Consider the following 20,313-nt stretch of genomic DNA (forward strand, 5'->3'; position numbering starts at 1 on the left):
TCTATTGTTACGATTTGATATATATAGGTTAAACCTATAACTCACCAACATTTTTGTTGACGTTTAAAGCATGTTTATTCTCAGGTGAATACTAAGAGCTTCCGCTGTTGCATACTAAAATAAGGACAAGATTTGGAGTCCATGTTTGTATGATATTGTGTAAAAACTGCATTCAAGAAACTGATTTCGATGTAACATATTTGTATTGTAAACCATTATGTAATGGTCGTGTGTAAACAGGATATTTTAGATTATCATTATTTGATAATCTACGTAAAGCTTTTTAAACCTTTATTTATGAAATAAAGGTTATGGTTTGTTTTAAAAATGAATGCAGTCTTTGAAAAACGTCTCATATAGAGGTCAAAACCTCGCAACGAAATCAATTAATATGGAACGTTTTTAATCAATAAGAACGGGACATTTCATAGTCGAAACGAGAGATGATCGCAACGGGTGGTTTAGTCCGCCTCGGGTGATCCCAATTGCTGTAAAAAAAAATAATACTGGACTATCAATATGGGACGGAGGAAGTATAAGAAAAGTCGATTTTAAAAAAATATATATTTATGTTTTGTTGATACTTAAATATGATATGCTTAAACGTAATCTTAAAAGGCTACGTTTAGCATGCTTAAAAAAAAAAAAAAAAAAAACAATCTTTTTATAAGAAAATGATGACCAAAATTGCTTCAAAAAGTCCTTTATTGCCTACTTAGAAGTACTTTCTTGCAAGCAAAATTGATCATACTTACTCCCCATATTTATACCTACCCACCTAAAATCCCATTTAAATACTATATCTTCATTCCAAATTTGGGTCAACTAATATAAAATGAATGCAAATACGTGTCAATTAGAATATTAGATATACACCAATCTTTCTAAGCTATTTAAAATTAATAATTAAAAATTTATCCTCACATTCTGAAAATACCACTTTTTCTCCTTAAAAATGGTCTAACGAAATGGTTAGAACACGTTTTAAGATAATTTTAAGATATTGTTGTCATTAAACGTCACGTTTCATGCACATATTCAAACTATAATAGCTGTCTTAAAATGGCATAAGTTTACTTCACATGATTTTTCTTTTTATATTAGTATTTTGGATTTCGTCTTCTTGAATATAATGTTTATGTTTTACAATTACAAATGGTGCCCAAAACACAATATATACTCTCATTTTTACATGAATTTTTTAAGAAGGTGCAAGTTTTCATTTACTGTTTCCAAAGTACTACTCTTATGTTTTATCAGATGGAGAAAATTATAATTTATGTAGTTTTCATTCTTTCATATTTCCATGGAGGATTGGGCATTGGGAACCAAGATGAATCAGAGAAATGGGGTTATGTTCCAGTTAGGCCCAGTATGTTTGTTTTTCTTTCTTTCTTTCTTTTTTTTTTTTTCTTTTTTTTTTTTTTTAACTTTCTTCATAATTTTCTTTTTAACGGCAATTTTTATTAAAAAAAAAAAACTTGCTAGACAGACAAACTATCTTCATAATTTATTTGTTGGAATCACAACATTTATTTATTTATCTATTTTTTTTTTAAAACGACAACTCACAAACTCGATACAAATTAATCTACGAATTATGTCTACTACAATCACATTATTATTTACGGAGTATTATGTATTAAGAAAATTTTTTTTTTTTTTTTTTTTTTTTTTTTTTTTTTGAAAGGCCAAACAAGTTTTATTAAAACAAGAGAATGATACAAGAAGGCATATGAGTGAATGCCTTGGAAAGGAGATGTACATTATGTATAATATTTGATACATTAAAAGTAGCATTGTGGGGATCACCTTAGCAGTTACTGTAATAGAGTTGCACCTATATAATGCTTGAAATTCATGTACTCTTTACAGATTGAAATTTAAGCCCATATTTTAAGTTAAACTTATCATAAAAAAACTGCAACTTCAATACATTATTTAATGGGTTTATTATTTTAATTAATGAAAACATGAACAAGAAAATTTGTACGTGTGCATTCATATTTTTTTTTTGTAACACATTAATTAACATTCCGATTCGTTTACGGGAGTAGTTGCATATATGATTATTCAAGTAGCAAAAGATACGCGCGATCATTTAATTCAGTCGAATAATGTCAATGTGAAACATGTGTGAAAACAGAAGCTCACATGTTCTGGTGGTATTACAAAAGTCCTTACAGAACAAGTGATCAGTCATGGCCAATAATTCTCTGGTTACAAGGTGGACCGGTAAGTAAGATTATACAAAGTTCATAAAATATGCAATGTTAAGTTATTGTTGATATGACAATGGATCATATATTAATCGAGTAATTAATGTCAAATCATACATATTTTTTTTTTTGGAACAACCTGTTCAAGTAAAATGTGTTTTATTGGGGCTTATTTATTTTGTGTTATGTGAAGTAGGGAGCCTCTGGAGTTGGGTTAGGCAATTTTGAAGAAATAGGACCATTGGACACTTCTTTAAACCCTAGAAGATCGACATGGTTGAAGAAGGCAGATCTCTTGTTCGTGGTAAGTGTCGTTACACGTATTCATTTTCGCTAATTATATACAATTTTTAGTTGTACCGGAAAAAAAATAGGATAATGGTTCGTCTCCTACATTGTTTAAGATGGCAGTACCCACACATTCTCAAACACTTGACCGTTTTTTCCTTACCAAAAGCAACAGATTTCTCATAATGATTGATTTTATTGTGTCGAAAAATAGGATAATCCAGTTGGGGTTGGATATAGCTTTGTGGAGGATGAAACATTATATGTAAAAAATGATGAAGAGGCTGCAAAGGATTTAACAACATTGTTGATGTCAATATTTAATAAAGATGAAAGCCTTCAAAAAAGTCCTCTCTATATAATGGGGGAGTCTTATGGAGGTAAATATGGTATTACTCTTGCACTCAATGCTCTCCAAGCAATTCAATCCAAACAATTGAACCTCATTCTTGGAGGTAAGTTGCCAGCAACTTTGCAACAAGCCATCATGATATTTCTTTATATTGTTGTTTTTACAATGGTTAAAAGTTAGACATGTTAATTTTTAATTTCTTTTATTGATGATATTAGGAGTTGTATTGGGAGGTTCTTGGATCTCACCGGAAGACTACGTGGTAATAATCTCAACCTTTATTAAATAAGGCAGCGTTATATTATATGTAGTACTAGAGTGATCCTCGATATTCAAGGAGATGCACGGGCCACATGTCCATCACCGAGTCGATACTATGACTCTGACACCATATGAAACGCTCAAAATTAAAGCCATTGACTAACTAGATATTTTCAGGCTTCAACTAAAAAAACATGGTTAAGATATTGATTGGCCACAACATGTTTATAGAATACTTAAACTTTTAATCTCAAGCAGATGTGGGACGGGTTGTTATAGTTTTGTTCATATTAATAGTTCTATAGGATAATTAAAATAAAACATTAATGTGACATGAATATGAAAATATTTTAGGCTTCATGGGGTCCTCTTCTCAAAGATGTATCAAGGCTTGACAACAATGGCCTGAAGAAGTATAACAGGTTCTCTTTTTCTTTAGATTCTTATTTCAAAAGTTGCATTTTTCCTTCCATTCCTCACTTAACTTTTACTCATTTTAAATGTTTAATTAACAATTTTTATGTTTCTTAAACAGCTTAGTTGATGAAATCAAACAACAAACAGCCAATGGGCACTTTGAAGATGCAACTCGCACGTTGAACGGCTTGGAAACAGGACTTCAGTTAGATACAAACCATGTGGTACATTTTTTCTCTAGAAAAGAATGCATATAACACTTTTTTATACATGCGAAAGTGATGGCAAACAAAGAATATCTTTTACATATCCTCCGAGTTTGTCAACTTTGGGGAAATGATAGCAAGAAGGATATCGTTGTCTACATTAGAAAACTCTCAGCTAATGAACTATTTAATGAGTGACTTTATACCACTAAAGAGAAAAATAACAACTTAAATAATGAATTTATAACTAGAATTGAGGCTTTAGAAAAAGTATTTCCTTCTCTAAATATACTTAAAACAAAGACTCGAATGTCTAATGCTGAAACTAAAAATGATCAGTAACGTTTTATCTCAAAAACATTTGGTCGTGTAATAGAGTTAAACGTGTCTTTCAGGATTTCTACAATTTTCTATCAGACGATGGTGCTGCTACGACAAGTTCTGCCGGGGATCTTGAAAGCTTGATGAATGGCGCCATTAGAAATAAACTCAAAATTATTCCAGATAGTGTGAAGTAAAGGGATTTTGTTTTTTTCAATTTCATAAAAAAAAAAAAAAAAAAAAAAAAGACATAAAAATGACAATATTTGAAACTTTTAAGTCGGAATATTGTATTTTCAGGTGGAAAAAGCAATCACGTCCTGTTTTTATGAATATGCGAGGTGACTTTATGAGACCAAGGATCAACGAGGTAAATAACTTTAAATGTATTTTTATTGTGAAAATACAAATGTTATAAAATCAAATGCTTTTTGTGAAACATATGTAGGTTGATGAACTCTTGGAGAAAGGTGTCAATGTGACAATATACAATGGCCAAGTTAGATTCTACTTTTCATTTTAAAAGATGCACTATCAACTTTTTTCGCTATTAACTTGAACTTCGTTCCCGTTTTGTAGCTTGATCTCATATGTGCAACCAAGGGGACCGAGGCATGGGTTGAGAAGCTCAAGTACGTTACACTCCCTATTATATAAATCAATAAATACGAGAAGATACTTCCATTTTCTAATGTTGTTTCTTGTGTTATGTACTTATGTTCATCAATATATTGTACCATATAAATATGATCTATTTGACACTAATAGGATTTCTTCTTAATTTTGGTCATTTATTGAAGGTGGGAAGGGCTAGAGACATTTCTAAGTACAAACAGGACTCCACTTTATTGTGAAGGTGAAAAGGTTACGAAAGGGTTTACCAAGTCCTATAAGAATCTATACTTCTATTGGATCTTGGGAGCAGGTCACATGGTGAGTTAATTTCCATTATTCATTGAAATTGAGTCAAAAATGTCTTTAAATGTTTTTATATATGCTTAGAGATCATTAAAAAAACAATATTTATGTCTAAGTATTCAAATGTTTAAGTATATATGATTAAAGTAAATATACAACACCCTAATTACCTGGTTAATTTAGAGGGGCTATGATCTGTATGTTATAATTGCAGGTACCACAAGACCAACCCTGTGTAGCATTTAACATGGTGTGTAATATTACCAATTCACCTGGACCTACCACCTTCTAGAAGGCCTTCTATTCAGCATGTACCTACTACCCCATATACATACATACACAAAAAATACATATACACCCCATATAGATATACTTAAAATATAATACAATGAATGTTTACAATGTATGTTTGAAGCTAAAAAAATGATGCTATGGTGGATTTACTTGGTGAAAAATGAGAGCATGAAATTACTTTTTAATAACCACATTATGACAATTAGACTACTGTTTACATTACAAATGAGGAAATATATAGCACCATGATGCATGGGTTTAATATACTTGTACTACAATTATATAGCTTTAAAAAATGGATAATTATTTTGAAAGCTAACCTTCTATAAAGTGAGCAAAAAATTCCTTTACGTCTGGCGTATAATTTCATGGCATATTGGACCGTAGTTTCTCTTCAATAAATAATAACATTAGCTACAAGGCTGATGCTGACTCAATTTTTTCCAAAACTTCAATTTTTGTTTTCCTTTTCCAACCTTTCATGGTAGCTACAAGGTTTATTAGCCCTGTTATTTGACTTTTTGTGTACTCCTGAGAAGTTATGAGTTGTTGCATCATTGTTTGATCAGAGAATTCTTTGATATCAATTGAATTTTTGGTGCAAATATAGTAATTCTTCAACTTGATTGCATAAAATAAGTTTCAAAGTAATTCACAAAACCTGGAGGTGGTCAAACGGGCGAGTTGGGTAAAAGGCCAATATGGGTTTTAGTTGACAAATGTCACTTTTCCGGGTCATAATGGGGGCTGGACTAACTCACTTTTTTGTGCAACCTTTAATTAAGTAATGTGTTACAATTGTTTTACATAAAAAGAAGTTTCATAGCAACACAATTTAGTAGGAAGTTGTATGATTTTAAAAATAGACTTTGGATGATTTTTAAGTAAAACTTGTAATTTATCAATAGTTTTAGAATAATGCAAAACGAAAAGTAAGAGTGAGATAAAAATATCTTACTGGATGAGTACGAGCCCAATGCGCATATTCTGTTTCTGGAAGATAAAATGCCTGTTATAGCACGACAAGTAAAAAATTAAAATTTATTACCATGTAACAAAAAATTATTACCTGAAATATGATAAAACAGAGTACCAAAGACTAAGTGTAAACTCTTGAATGACATCAGCTTCTTGTTACCTTTATAAAAGTTTCAACTCTTTGCAGCTTCGGCTTAACATTAATTGTGAGAAAAAGTTGAAGTCCAGTAATCAAAACCTGAAACAAAACTACAAGTTATCATCTTCAACATACTAAGAGCATACATGCATAAGCACCAAATAGCACGAACTAGGAGGTGGTTATCTTGGCCCATTATATTTATGAATGGGTTCATCCGAACTATGTTTTAAATGTAGTAGGTCAAATGGGTGATAAAATAAAAACTAACTAAAACAACAGCTTGAATTCGCTCAACATGTAATGTTAACGCATACAACCTACCAAATTGATATTATTACAAAGTAAGATAATTTATTTTTTGTGGGAACATCTAGCACACAAAAATATATTTATAATAAATTTTGAGGGTTGGACAAAAGGTACTTCGGGTCAAACGGATCCAAAAGAAATATACCTATTAAGACTCAAACATGTTTTGACCCATTACCCAGCCGACCCATTTTCTATCTCTTAGCTTGCAATTTAAATAAGACCTGAAAATCCAATGACATTAGAGCTCGACCCTCATCTGTACACCTCTTCACTCGTGATAGGCCTTCAACGACAGTTTCAGAAAGATTTTCAAGTCCATATTCTATTAGTCTATCTTGCACCTGATTTTACAAAAAAAATTAATAAAGGTTAGTATTCATCTTGGCCTAAAGCTAATGTCGTTATCCACAAGTCATTAAAAGAACATAAATTATTTAGCAAAGATAAAAAATGGAGATCTTCAACATACTTATTGAGTATACATCAAAAAATGTGTAATGGAGAAAACAATATGCTGGTTTTTACCTCCTTCTGAATGCCTCCATTAGCGAGTCTTGTTTTGAAGTGTTTAAATTCTCCCAACAATAGATCAACATACCTATTATCCATTATGAAATAGGCAAACGTTTTCAACCAATTAAAAGATAGTTCTTCAATTTATGGATAAGGTAGATCAGTGAGAATGTCAGAATTTTATAATCAAAATAAATTTACCCGTTATGTTCCATACCGAGCTCTTTAACTTCCCATTTAGCATTGGCAATTCGATCAACGTACCTGCCAAGTGTGTATTGGTTAAACATATAGAACTCCATAAACATTTTGATATCATTTTAGTAAGGGTTAAAGCTATAAATACGCTATATACTTTCACTTTTGTTCCAATGTAGGCAATATACCCAATAAATTACCAGTGTAGGTCACATACTTTCAAAAAGTGTTCTAATGTAGGCTATTGGTAACGGGTTTCCTGCTGAACCGGTAAAATCAATTTTTTAACATTTTTTTTAATTTTATATGGCTACAAATAGGTTATATACTTTCATTTGTGTTCCGATCTAGGCTATATACAAAAATGATTTCTTCCGATGTAGGCTATATACTCACTTTTGTTCGCTCATTTTTTGTTTTATCCGGTTGACAAGTTCAATGCGTTCATATTAGCACACTTTTTGAAAGTATATAGCCTACACTGGTATTTTATTAGGTATATAGCATACATTGGAACAAAAGTGAAAGTATATAGCGTATTTATAGTTTTAACCCTTTTAGTAAATGCAACAGATAGGATACAAGCGATAGTAGTTCTATGAGAAAAAATCATGTCACACAATTCTGACTTGTCAGCACACAAGGAATTAGGTACAGCAACATAAAAAGCTCTCATTTTTATATTTTATATTAGAAAAAATATCACAGATGGTCCCTGTCAGAAATCACCGGTGGTCCCTGTACTTTTTTTTGTCATGGATGGTCCCTGTGGATTGCATTTTGAATCACCGATGGTGTGCATATCCACAGGGAACATCCTTGACGAAAAACTGAAAACCATAGGGACCATCGGTGATTCAATATGCAAACTACAAGGACCATCCATGATGAAAAGAAAGTACAGGGACCACCAGTGATTTCTGATACAAACAACAGGTAGCATCTGTGATATTCTGTCTTTATTTTAAATTTTACAAATCAGATGATGGGATAATGGAGCATATGTTATCAACAATCAAAATGCATACAATTGTTTCATATGTCATGGGTCTTACCCGTTAATGTGAAGAAGTAATCTTGCAGTTGTTTTATGAATTTGCTCAATGAGATCTGGCACTGAACCCACCTGATAACATTTGTAAACTACTTATTCTGTTAAGGTGGTCTAAACCAAAAAAAATTTTAAAGAACCAAAAACCAAATGATGTTTACCAAATGCACATAGAAGTCATCAACAGTTGCTGCATTATTTTGCAGAACAATAGAATGAAGATGAGCCTTAGATTTTTGCAATAATCTGGCAACAAGAGATATAGTATCAGCTCCTGTACATCTTTCCTGCATTATTATAGCCATATACCACATTTCAAACGTTAATAAATGAAAATCCAGAAAAAGAAAGAAAAAAAATCAAAATAGACAAAATTCTTAACTAAGAAGTAGAGCCAATGTTTTTTTTTTTTTTTTTTTTTTTTTTTTTTTTTGCAGCTTAATGATAAAACATATGTACAGTTTACACATTAACTTTTTTACATCATTCAGCTGATGACAGATCTGGGCATACTATGTTTTGACAAAGTATATTATAATAAATGCAATTTCCAACCTTGTTTCTTGGATAGAGAAAAGCAAATAATAATATAAAGGAGAAATGGACCTGATCCTTCAAAAGTCCAAAAAATGTTTGACTAACTAGATAGATTTTTAGTGTCTATTACGATGCAAAGATTACTATTTACTCACAAACAAGATTTATATAGAATATTTGGACTTCTTCCTTAAAAAGCCACACTGTAACCTAATTACAATCCAAAAACTATATCTAAAGGGAAAAAGACAATATGTGTTATGTTTGTGGTTGTGTGTACGTTTTGTACCCATTTTACATAGTACTTATAATACCTAAAATGGCAAGTTTGATGCATCACATAATGCTCGTAGGTAAGTATAACAACAATAAACTAATAATCATTTCCCAACTAGTTAAGAACAATAAGCATCAGTTCAACATATAAGGGAAATTAACCGTTGCAGACAGATAAATCTTGCATAAACAATAGTAAGTTACCTTGAGGCCAAAAGAGGTGCTGGCCACGTAACTTGAATTTGAACCGGGTATACGAGTGGGCCCGTTGTCACTATGAGATAACGACATATTAAAGGGTGTTGATGAAGAGGAAGATGGAGATGGGCATTTTACCCATTTATCACAATCTTCTCGTATTCTGGATAAGGCTATTTTTAGATGATCTGAGGTCCAAAAAGTAATATCATATACACAAGAAGCATAAATTCAGAGTACTGTTTAGCATACAAACTCGATGATAGAACAAAAGGAAATCTATTCATGCTAAAGAATACTCACAACTAAGAGCATCGTTCAATCCTTTACCAATGGGATTGGTGTTTTGCGGACCAAAGCTTTCAAAAACAAAATGAAAAAATATCCCAAACAATTGGCATATACCCTGTAATAATTGATTGGCTTAGTCAAAAATAAAAAAATAAAAAAATAAAAAAAAATAAAAAAAAAGCTTTTTTTAGCATGGCAAGAATCAAAACGCACAGACAAAGCAGAAAACATGAAAACATTTTCTAACATCACATAGACGCGTACCTTAAAAAACTCAAAATTGATTATATCTAATCTTTGCATTAGCCTTGCATATTTATCCATCAGCCTATTGCAAGTACACATAATATTCAGTACAGTGTACTCAAAACATTTCGTATCAAAAAACCTGGACATGTAACAAACCTTAGGACAAAGATTGAAGATCCTGTGTGTGATTCCATCTCGTCAGTACTCAAAGATGAAGAGTGATTTCTTGAACGATTAAGCTTCGAAATCCGGCTCGGTAGTTGGCTGTCCTCGTCAATAAAATCTGCATGAAGATCTTCATCTTCATCTTCAGGGTCAACATGACCATTGTAATGATTTGCATCATTATTGGTAGTTGGCTTAGTGTCTTCTGAGGATGCTGATCTGGCATGTGATGACTCATTAAATGCTTTAAATGCATTCTTTGAATAAAAGGGGTTTCCACTACTGACCCAACCCGAAAAACCAATTTCGTTGGAGTTAAGTTTGACTGAAGTAGCGGATGTAGGAGACGGAATGATTAGTGCAGCTCCGTCACCAGTTAGGCCCGGAAAATTAATTGCCTGGATCGTCTCTGGTGGTATTGTGAACCAGCTTTCTTTTTCCAAAACCATTTTTAGAGCCTGAAAGGGGAAAAAAAAAAAATAAAAAAAAAAAATGTCTTATTTTATTTTTATTTTTTTTTTTTTCTATTTAGAAAACCCAACTTAAGCAAAGAAAGAATTCTTAGAGATCAATTAATCCATCATTTAGCTTAGGCTTATATAACTTAGTATTTTTCACAGACCCAAGGAACAATTACAGATATAAAAAAAGATGAGAATATTCTGATGTGCACAAAACTATTAAGTAACTTCTATCTTATGGAACATCATTCTCGCATCTTCTTTATTGTCTATTTCCTGAGTCCCGACAGGCCAAAATAACATATCAATAATCAAGGTTGTAGAAGTCGCGAGTCGGGGACGAGTCGGGCATTGACCAACGTTGACTATTAGTAAAAAATAAATTAAACATAGATACTATACATAAATAGTGGAAAGATCCAGCGCAACGCACCTTTTTGGGGATAAGGGGATAAGCAAATTTGGTTTTTTTGTATCTTTAAATTTAGAGTTCAGATTAAGAAAAAAAAAATCTGCAATTAGCATTCATTGTGTAGATTCAGAAAACTAAAAAAAATAAAAAAATTAACCAGCTCGTTATCATACATTTGATGTATGTTAACCTTCTGTGTTATCATACATCATATGTATGATACTTGCTAACATACATCTGATGTATGTTAACCTTCTGTAAAAAAAAAAAAAAAAAAAAAAAAAAAAAAAAAAAAAAAACATTGTATTTTTTTCCTGAATCTAAACAATGAATACTAACCACAGAAATTAAAAATTCTAAAATCTAAACTTTAATTTTAAAGATATAAAAAACAATTTTGCTTATCCCTTATCCCCAAAAGGGTGGTTATCCCTTGATCTCTCCTCTACATAAATATATCAAACATAAATCACAAATATTTCAACATTGAGTTGTAGCTAAGCTGGTAGTGACATGCCTCTCTTAGCGAGAGGTCAGGAGTTCGACTCCGCTGTGCTGCAACATTGCACTCAATGTTATCCCTGACCTGAAGTATCCACCCGGTAGCCTTTCGCTTAAAGCGGGGGAAGCGGGAGGGGGGTTTTACCGGCCATGTGTGGGTGGTTAAGTCCCCTTGGTGATCCCAAACTGATGTCCAAAAAAAAAATTCACAAATATTTCAAATATAGACATATGGCACAAAAACTAATTTAAAAAAAAATAAATTTTAACTAACTTTGACCGACTCTAACCGCGACCCAGCCCGACTTTGACCGACTTTTTAGCCATGACCGACTTATATTGCGTTTTTGGGCGATTCGGGACGGGCTAGTTTCCAAACGACGCGTCGGACGACTTATACAAAATGTCAATAATCAGATTATTAGTGTACACACATGAAGTCTGACTAAGTCAACTTACATATATATTTTGCAGGTGAAAAGATGCATAGTAACTTTCACAAACACCTTTCACTCTCCGCCTAAATTCAATAGCTTCTGCCTCACAGAAAACTTCACCAGCTAAAATGAAGGTATTGATATCACCATAGTTTTTAATAAACTGATGAATACTAACAGAGTTAATAGCCTCAGAAGAAAGTAATACTGATAAACGACTGGATATAAGTTGCCAAAGATTCCTTCTACCCCGATTTAACGTTTGTGAAACAAACGTTGTTGCATCATTTCGAAGCTGAAACCACGAGGATCCACTACTTGAAGCGCCAGTCCCGTTATCCCTCGATTCAGAATAAGATGTTGTATGTTCATCTGCTGAAGCTGAATTGGACACTGGGCCCGCAGGTTTGGGTACGGACCCACTATTAGCGTTTGGACAAGAACAGTTTTCTGATGATGAACCGACATGTTGAATATTGTTGGAAGATACATCACATGTATGTTCTTCCTGTATATCAGGTGATAGATGGTCCAAAGAAACCTGTGTCAAAGAAATATAAGACATTATCTCTAATGCATCCCAATCAGAGCCCAAATTGGCTCATTCAAATATAAATGGGTCAAAATTGCCACCTCTACTTTCTACTAACCAGCTGACGACCACATAATGCATTAAAGAGAATTTGTTCTTAGAAATGGGTAAGATAACTTCAGAATTATACCTTATGGTCCGAACTGAAATTCATGATTGCGTGATACGAGCTCATCAAGTTGAAGATGACAGCTAATGTTGCCAACAAACACTCCCTAAACTTGGATTCAGGTATCCGTATGCATAGATCATTATATGTAAACCTAATAAGCAAACACACACACACACACACACACACACAAAGCTTAAGGGAACCTTTAAGTATACGAAACAACTGATGAAATTACAAAACTATGATACCTAGAGTTTGGAATTTCGGAAGCTTCTAGATCCTGCCACATTCAAGTAGACATACCAATTAGCTAAAGAAAAATGAGATGGTTATAGCTTTTAAGCGCCGTTTGGATGCAGGATTTGGAAGTGATTATGTGATACTAGACAAAAAAAAAAAGATAGAAGGTTTTCCTTGTTCGAGCTACACGGGAGGGTGAGGAATCCTACCCCATACTCTGATTCCCTGGCTATTTCCAAACCATCCCTGGCCACCACCAAATATTCGTCCTAAACAGGATTCGAACTTGAGACCTCTTGCAAAGAACTCAGGGCCACAACCACTGGGCTATCATGTGATACTAGACAAAGCTATAATGAACTATAAGATGGTATTCGGATATACTTTCAATGTTGGAATTTATAATGATCAGATAAGTAGATATTTGAGTGCTTGGCAAATTCTAAATGTTAAAGGAATTAACAGATTAAATTACCAAAAAGAACACTTTCACAAAAAATGAGAGACATCTTGTGAGATAGGAGTACATGTACATGTCTTAAATTCGGATAAATATAAAGGGTACATCAAAATAAGAGACATCTTTTGAGATAGGAGTACATGTACATGTACATCAATTTAGCTAACCCTTATTAATGACATATGTTGCAGCATGAAACTAATTATCCAAAACTGACCCTATATAATCAGATAACTAGATGCAAAAGCTATATATCCAAACATTACAAACTAATTATTGTGACTTGAAATCTCAGTAGTTAAACTGACAAAATTCCAAAACATAATTCCAAACATAGCAATAGCTTGATATGGTTATTTTGGTTCATAGTTAGTGTACTGCCCAAAAGCCTGGATAACTTACAAAGCATAACATGATTGTAATAATTGTAATAAACTCATTAAATTAAAAAAGATATGTAGAAGGTTATTGTAGAGATAAAGTCTAATATCTGATATGATCATGGTTCACATTGATTGTGCAAGTGCAAAGTAATCGTATTATGTGTGCCCTTTCTATTCATGTAAGTTATCTTCTTTCTCCTTTATTGCAAATCTAAGTTACTACTTAGTGGTATAAAAAATGTACCTCTAACAATATATTCTTCAACACCGTATGTGTTTCAGATATAACTTCCTGCATAAAGAAGCTTTGTATCTTTTCCGCAAGACCAGAAACATCACCAATCAATGCATAAGCATCAACAGCCTGCATGTACCAAGAAAGAGCTCATTTACAATCTAAAAATCAACGTCTCATAATTCAAAGGCATGAATTAAAATTAGAAGAAAATGTAGAAGTGACTGCTTAACTAAAACAAAGTGTGATGCAATGCACGTAGGTGCAAGGTGTATTCCTTTAGAACTATATATTATGGATGTAATTAGCATATAAAGGAATTAAGTGATCGTTTGGATCCCAGAAAAGATTATGAAACGTCAAACCAATAGAGAAATGTCTCACAGTTAAAAAGCTGGTTTCTTTGAAGTCTTTGCACACTCCCAATAAAAGGGAATCCAATTTCTGTAGAGCTTTTCCCAGCCAGATCTGCATTGACAATAAGAAATACCTGCATCAGGGTGCAGTATGATATTTTAAATTAAGATATGAAACATTTAGAGGAAAACTAGAGTGATAGGTCCAGTTACTTAACATGCATAAAACACAAAGATTTTTACAATTAAAAAAAAAAAAAAAAAAAAACATATAAGGTTATCATATCTTAATAAGTGTCAAATATGAAGAGTCTTGGAACAAAAACTATAAGCAAAAGAGATAGCATCACAAGCATATCTAAGCCATATATGTTTAGGCCGTCCCAGCATCTGTAGCTCGAACCACCATCTAAGCCATAGGGAAATTAATTAACTAATACACCAAATCACAACATTATATTAAAAACCTTCTACCTTTTTTCTTTGAATCAAAAGTAGAAGTAGGTTGACTTGAACTGATAATTTTGGCTCTCAAAAATAGTTCGCTATTCTAAACATGTATGTACTCACTCCGTTCAGTTATCTTTGCTCAAAGACCAACTACTTTTATATGTAAATCATTTTACATGTTACCCTGCTGGTCAAATTTACATTGGCACAACTGTTCACATGCTAAACTAACCCATTTTTTAGTTTAATTATCATATACAAAACATATATCCTTAATACTTTTGATGTTGTGGAAATAAAATGTGAAAAGACCAAACAGGCCCTCAACTACAGTAACTATTTGGTTCTCGTTAGCATGTATAGTAATTTAATTATCACATATCAAAAATGGGAATGACCAAACAGCCCCTCAGCTACAGTAACTATTTGGTTCTGTCTTTGATATATAGTAATATAGTAATAGTAATGACATGGGAGGTAATAATTGTCCACATCCACTATCAAAACCTTCTATAAGTAAACTTATAACTGAACAAAATCAATTTTAATTACTCTCAATTGCTAAAAGTTTACCTCAACACCGCGACTCATTTCTTGTATAACCAAAAGCTCTGAGAACCCATCCAGAAGTTGAAGATACCCAGGCAAGACCTGAAATGCCTGTAGAATTCACCATTTTAACATAACGTCACAATCTCAGATAGATATGTGTAATATTTTAGTCTTAAAAAAACAATCACCTAAATACCCATAATATAACAAATCAGCTTCACACCTTAAAAAAGTTTCCTTCATTAATATGGGTTTCAAGTGCGGTCTGCATGTCTTGTACGTGTCGAAGCTCTGCTAAAACTGGAAGTATGTCCTGCAAATATTTGTAACACGTGGCTATACAGTTGGTCAATTAACTATAAACATACATTCATCAATTTACACCTCATCAGTTTGGTTAGATTAAAATAACTGTTTAAGAGAAATTGATTCTGACCAAACATACTATATTTTTCGTTTGTAAACTTTCTCCTTAAAACTCAGACCATGCAAAAAACCTAAGGACAGTTTTAGAACACCAAAGTTACATTATATTTCGTTGTTTTCACTAAGATCTACCTTTTATCCACAACAACTATATATTAAATTTCTGATTAATATAACCAACAAAATAATATTGCTAAAACCCTTAAGAGGAAGGGGAATACCAGAAGAGCTTGTTTCCTTCTAGAATTTGTGTTTACAATAAGATCCCTTGATACCTCGTTCCTTGAAGACGTTAAGTGTCTTCGACCATTCTGCAAGTACAAGTATGATCTAAATAGTAATAAAGTATAAGACCTTTAACACATATTATGTAGATTGACTTTTTCAGCTACCTTAAGTGTATGGTTCAACTAAATCAGGTTAAGGAAGAATAACGTACACATTATCACCTTACCATGCAAATAACATTTGCAACCTTCATGTCTTTCTCCAGCTCTTTTACCAAATGCATTCCTTTCACTGATTTGCAAAAAAAATAAATAATAATAATAATAATAATAATAATAATAATAATAATAATAATAATAATAATAATAATAATAATAATAATAATAATAATAATAATAATAATAATAATAATAATAATAATAATAATAATAATAATAATAATAATAATAATAATAATAATAATAATAATAATAATAATAATAATAATAATAATAATAATAATAATAATAATAATAATAATAATAATAATAATAATAATAATAATAATAATAATAATAATAATAATAATAATAATAATAATAATAATAATAATAATAATAATAATAATAATAATAATAATAATAATAATAATAATAATAATAATAATAATAATAATAATAATAATAATAATAATAATAATAATAATAATAATAAAAAAAAAAAACACTATTAGCACCTCATGATCTAATATCAAGCATGTTTGAAAGATAACTGCTATCAAAAGGTTGCAAATTGCAATTAAATAATAAAGATAACGTAGATCATTTTGTAGGTAAATCTTGAAGAACAGCACAACATTGTTACATAAACAATGGAAGGTGAATTAATCTTACCCATTACTTCATGGTGCTCCATCACTTGATGAGACAAAGTTTCTGTTACTTTATCCAGCTGTAATAACCTAAGAGCAGCCTATGAACAACGAATTCCAGATTCAAATGATAAAACCAACAAGATGCAAATGCATACCAAAGTAGAAAATCAACTTGCACACTTGAATTGTTAAACAGACCTTCACAGACTAAAGATTTCTCCTGAACTATTCTACTAATCAAACAGTACATTCTGGCAATGTCAGAAATCATAATCACAACAGAAAACCATACCATGCAACGTGTCGAGTAAGGAGAGTACTCGGATGGTTAAACCATTACAATGTTATTAAGTAAAACAATGATTCCGTTGATCGTACATTATATTCTCTAATGTGCATTATATGACCACAATAACTCACACTATAAGCTTGAAATAAGCCAAATAATTAAAGGATGAATAGCCGGAAGGGTGATTATATAGACGGAGTCTACTATAGCATACAATATGACAAGTATATAAAAAACAGCATTCACCCAAATCACGTAAAGTTCCAAAAGCTCAAACAAGAATGTAACAAAGCGCAATGGAACGATATAAGGAAAAGTTAATTGGCGAAAAAAGAACTAGAGCTTTGACAGATGTAATTATGTGAATAAAATGAATTATGATATTACCTTTCCTTCAAAATATGTGAGTTCATTTTCTTCAGATGGGAGATTCTGTAAAGTGTGCCGCACAGGATCAAACATCTATGAACAAAAAACAGCAGCTTTTAGCAAGTGCATTTCACACATGTATATAACAACGGAATAATGCATTTAGTGGCATGCTTATACAGAAAGTATCTTAAAAATTATAGTTTGGTGCTCTTCCCTTACAAATCGTCAAACATACTATAAACAAACAAGAAAATAAACACATGAAACATAGATAATAATACACAGCCATCCTTCTATCTGAAGTAGTTAATGTAAGGCTGTGACAATAATATATAACTGAACAATAACAAAGGATAAGAACAACAAAAACCAACTGAAACTAATAAATGACCAATCAGCTACACTTGCATCGTAACCAAGCAACCCGGGTAGGAGTTTCCTTCTAGCGTGTGTGGGTGCAAATGATGAGGGTCATTGAAAAAATGATCCACTTATGTAAATTCGCCGCTCAAAATAAAATAAAATAAAGAGTTTTATCTTTATGACCGTCCTAGAGCAGACCAACATTCTGCAATGAACCTTGTACCTTCTAGGATCCAAGTAAGGTCTTATAAGATCTATTCATATAAGTGACCAAGGATAGATAGAGTGGCCATTATCTTCATGTTAAAGTACAATTGGTTGTTAGTAGATGGCAGTTGCATTTAATGTATAGTTTATCCTAGAACCTTCCAGGGTTATTCCTTAACCCTTCTTGTATCTATAAATACCTACATTAGGGTTTAAGGGAAGGGTGTGTAATACAACAGTACCACAGAAGTAGCGAATGCACCTTCCAGGTAATGCTTTGGTGAAGATATCGGCCAACTGTTCATTAAGATCAACCCTGTACCTTTTAGGATCTATGTAAGGTCTCAAATCAATTTTTTTTATACTAACCAATCGCAACGTAAGTATTCTCTTATGTTAATGATGTGACTACAAACTACAAAGAATATAGGGTGTTAAAATCTTACCACAACATTTGACTTGCAACTACATTGAGTAAATTTAAGATGAGAGGGATATGATCTTGGTAAAAAAACAGATCTTTAAACTAACCATGAGGTGTTTAATAGTGCTCGGAGCACCTAAATTCACACTAATATCTATAATTCATGATAGAAAGTGCAAATGGAAAATATAGGGCGTTTAAATCTTAAAGAAAGTGTGGCAGTCATACTAACAACATAAGTAAACTTTTCAGTACAGAATAACATAAAATTGAATTTTACAAATTACAAAAAAATTTAAACCTCTTCATAAAATTCTTCTTCAAGCTCCTCCACAATTTGAGCACGAGACGTGCTTCCATATATTGAACTAAGTTCTTCAGAACTTGAAGAGAGACTTTGTCTATGATGTGGAGGTATTGAAGCAAGTGCACGGGCTATAGTTGCTGCGGTGGCGGCCCGTGCAGGAATCTGCAGATAGAATTCATTGCATATGATCAATTTTTAAAGGCCGATTATGCAGCAACATAAGCTTTCTCTGAAGTAACTAATTTTAATAAATAATAACAATGCAACACAGAGTAGATATTACTAATTACAAAAAATCTAACATTAGATATGAAATGTGTATAATTAAGCCCTAAAAATGTCGAATTACCTCAGGACGATCAGCGGTGGAGTTATAAAAGCCAATGGATCTAGCGGAATGAACTGAACTGATTAATTTCTCACCGACTTTTGATAAATCCATATCAGTGGTTCGTGATTCTGATAGAAGTGAACCGAAGAATAAAAACCTAAAAAGTTCGGGATTCAAATGGATACGATTGAATGCGATTGGAATCAATGTCAATGATGATAACGATGATGATGATGGTGATGGTGATGGTGATGTGAAATGAGAAAACTGCATTTCAAATCGGAGCTCCGGAATCAAGTAACGGGTGATTAGGTCGAATCTGAAGTGCCATTTGCTATTGAGATAATGGTAATGGTGAAAGTAAAATCAAAGTTGTATTGATGTTGTTGCTGCTCTACGAGGAAACTAGTCACCCTAATTTGATTTGATTCTATTTAATTTTAATTGATTTATAATTTACAATTATAAATATTATAAAATAAATTAAATATTATAAATTATAAATTATAAATATAAATTATAAATATAAATATAAATATAAATATAAATTATAATATAAATATAAAGAGTAATGTTTTCTTTAATAAAATTGAATAATTTAACGTTAAATAGTTCATAATCCTATTTTTTTTAAATGATTCATAATCTCTGAATAAACTTAATTATGATATAATTCGAATGATTCAGAGTCTCTCAATAAACTTGTATCTGAATTAAAATAAGTTGTTTGATAATTATATTATTAGAACCATATTAAATTGGTAAAATTATCTTATTAACGTGTTACACGATTAAAAAATTCAATATACTTATATGTTAATTGTTATTGTTATGTATATGATTTGAGGAGGATATTATAGAAAATTTATGTGCTTTGTTAGTTTAAGATCCAACGTTAACATTTAAACTGTTGGGGGAGAATGTAAGTTTATGCTTAATGATAATACTAATCATAACTCATAACAATAAGTGTTTTGATGATGACACATGCACATAACTAGAGTGATGATAGACATCTTGACATAAAAACACAAGTTCACTAATCCACACTTACTATAGCAAAATACCAAAACCAAACAAACTTAGATTGAATGTTTGGTCATACGGTTCGGTCCATGGTCGACCGCAGGTCAGAC

The 20,313-nt window shown here is 31.8% G+C and overlaps 2 protein-coding genes across 3 annotated transcripts; one reads left to right on the forward strand and one right to left on the reverse strand.

Annotated features, from left to right (window-relative positions):
- Positions 1-1,260: 1,260 nt before the first annotated feature.
- LOC139854725 (serine carboxypeptidase-like 51) lies at positions 1,261-5,274 on the forward strand. The gene is made up of 13 exons (XM_071844012.1): positions 1,261-1,372; positions 2,147-2,235; positions 2,416-2,523; positions 2,722-2,962; positions 3,078-3,121; positions 3,475-3,542; positions 3,656-3,761; positions 4,139-4,257; positions 4,365-4,434; positions 4,513-4,563; positions 4,644-4,696; positions 4,865-4,997; positions 5,197-5,274. The coding sequence occupies exons 1-13, from the start codon at positions 1,261-1,263 to the stop codon at positions 5,272-5,274; spliced, it is 1,272 nt and encodes a 423-aa protein (XP_071700113.1).
- Positions 5,275-5,396: 122 nt separating this feature from the next.
- LOC139856161 (uncharacterized) lies at positions 5,397-19,508 on the reverse strand. 2 transcript variants are annotated; one of them, XM_071845410.1, is made up of 25 exons: positions 19,196-19,508; positions 18,841-19,008; positions 17,561-17,635; positions 16,904-16,982; positions 16,258-16,322; positions 16,025-16,114; positions 15,601-15,690; positions 15,399-15,485; positions 14,404-14,487; positions 14,029-14,148; positions 12,950-12,981; positions 12,720-12,852; positions 12,020-12,538; positions 10,178-10,644; positions 10,037-10,100; positions 9,785-9,887; positions 9,488-9,669; positions 8,632-8,757; positions 8,475-8,545; positions 7,423-7,485; positions 7,234-7,306; positions 6,930-7,049; positions 6,415-6,492; positions 6,235-6,285; positions 5,397-5,807 (listed from the first exon to the last, which is right to left on the reverse strand). In XM_071845410.1, the coding sequence occupies exons 1-25, from the start codon at positions 19,448-19,450 to the stop codon at positions 5,691-5,693; spliced, it is 3,312 nt and encodes a 1,103-aa protein (XP_071701511.1). In that variant the 5' UTR covers positions 19,451-19,508; the 3' UTR covers positions 5,397-5,690. The 2 variants fall into 2 exon arrangements, 1 of the variants encoding a protein (XP_071701511.1); XR_011761695.1 differs by lacking the exons at positions 5,397-5,807; positions 6,235-6,285 and having other exon boundaries at positions 8,475-8,562.
- Positions 19,509-20,313: the final 805 nt, after the last annotated feature.

This window comes from Rutidosis leptorrhynchoides, chromosome 6, assembly GCF_046630445.1.
Source record: "Rutidosis leptorrhynchoides isolate AG116_Rl617_1_P2 chromosome 6, CSIRO_AGI_Rlap_v1, whole genome shotgun sequence".
In the NCBI taxonomy this organism is placed as follows: Eukaryota; Viridiplantae; Streptophyta; class Magnoliopsida; order Asterales; family Asteraceae; genus Rutidosis; species Rutidosis leptorrhynchoides.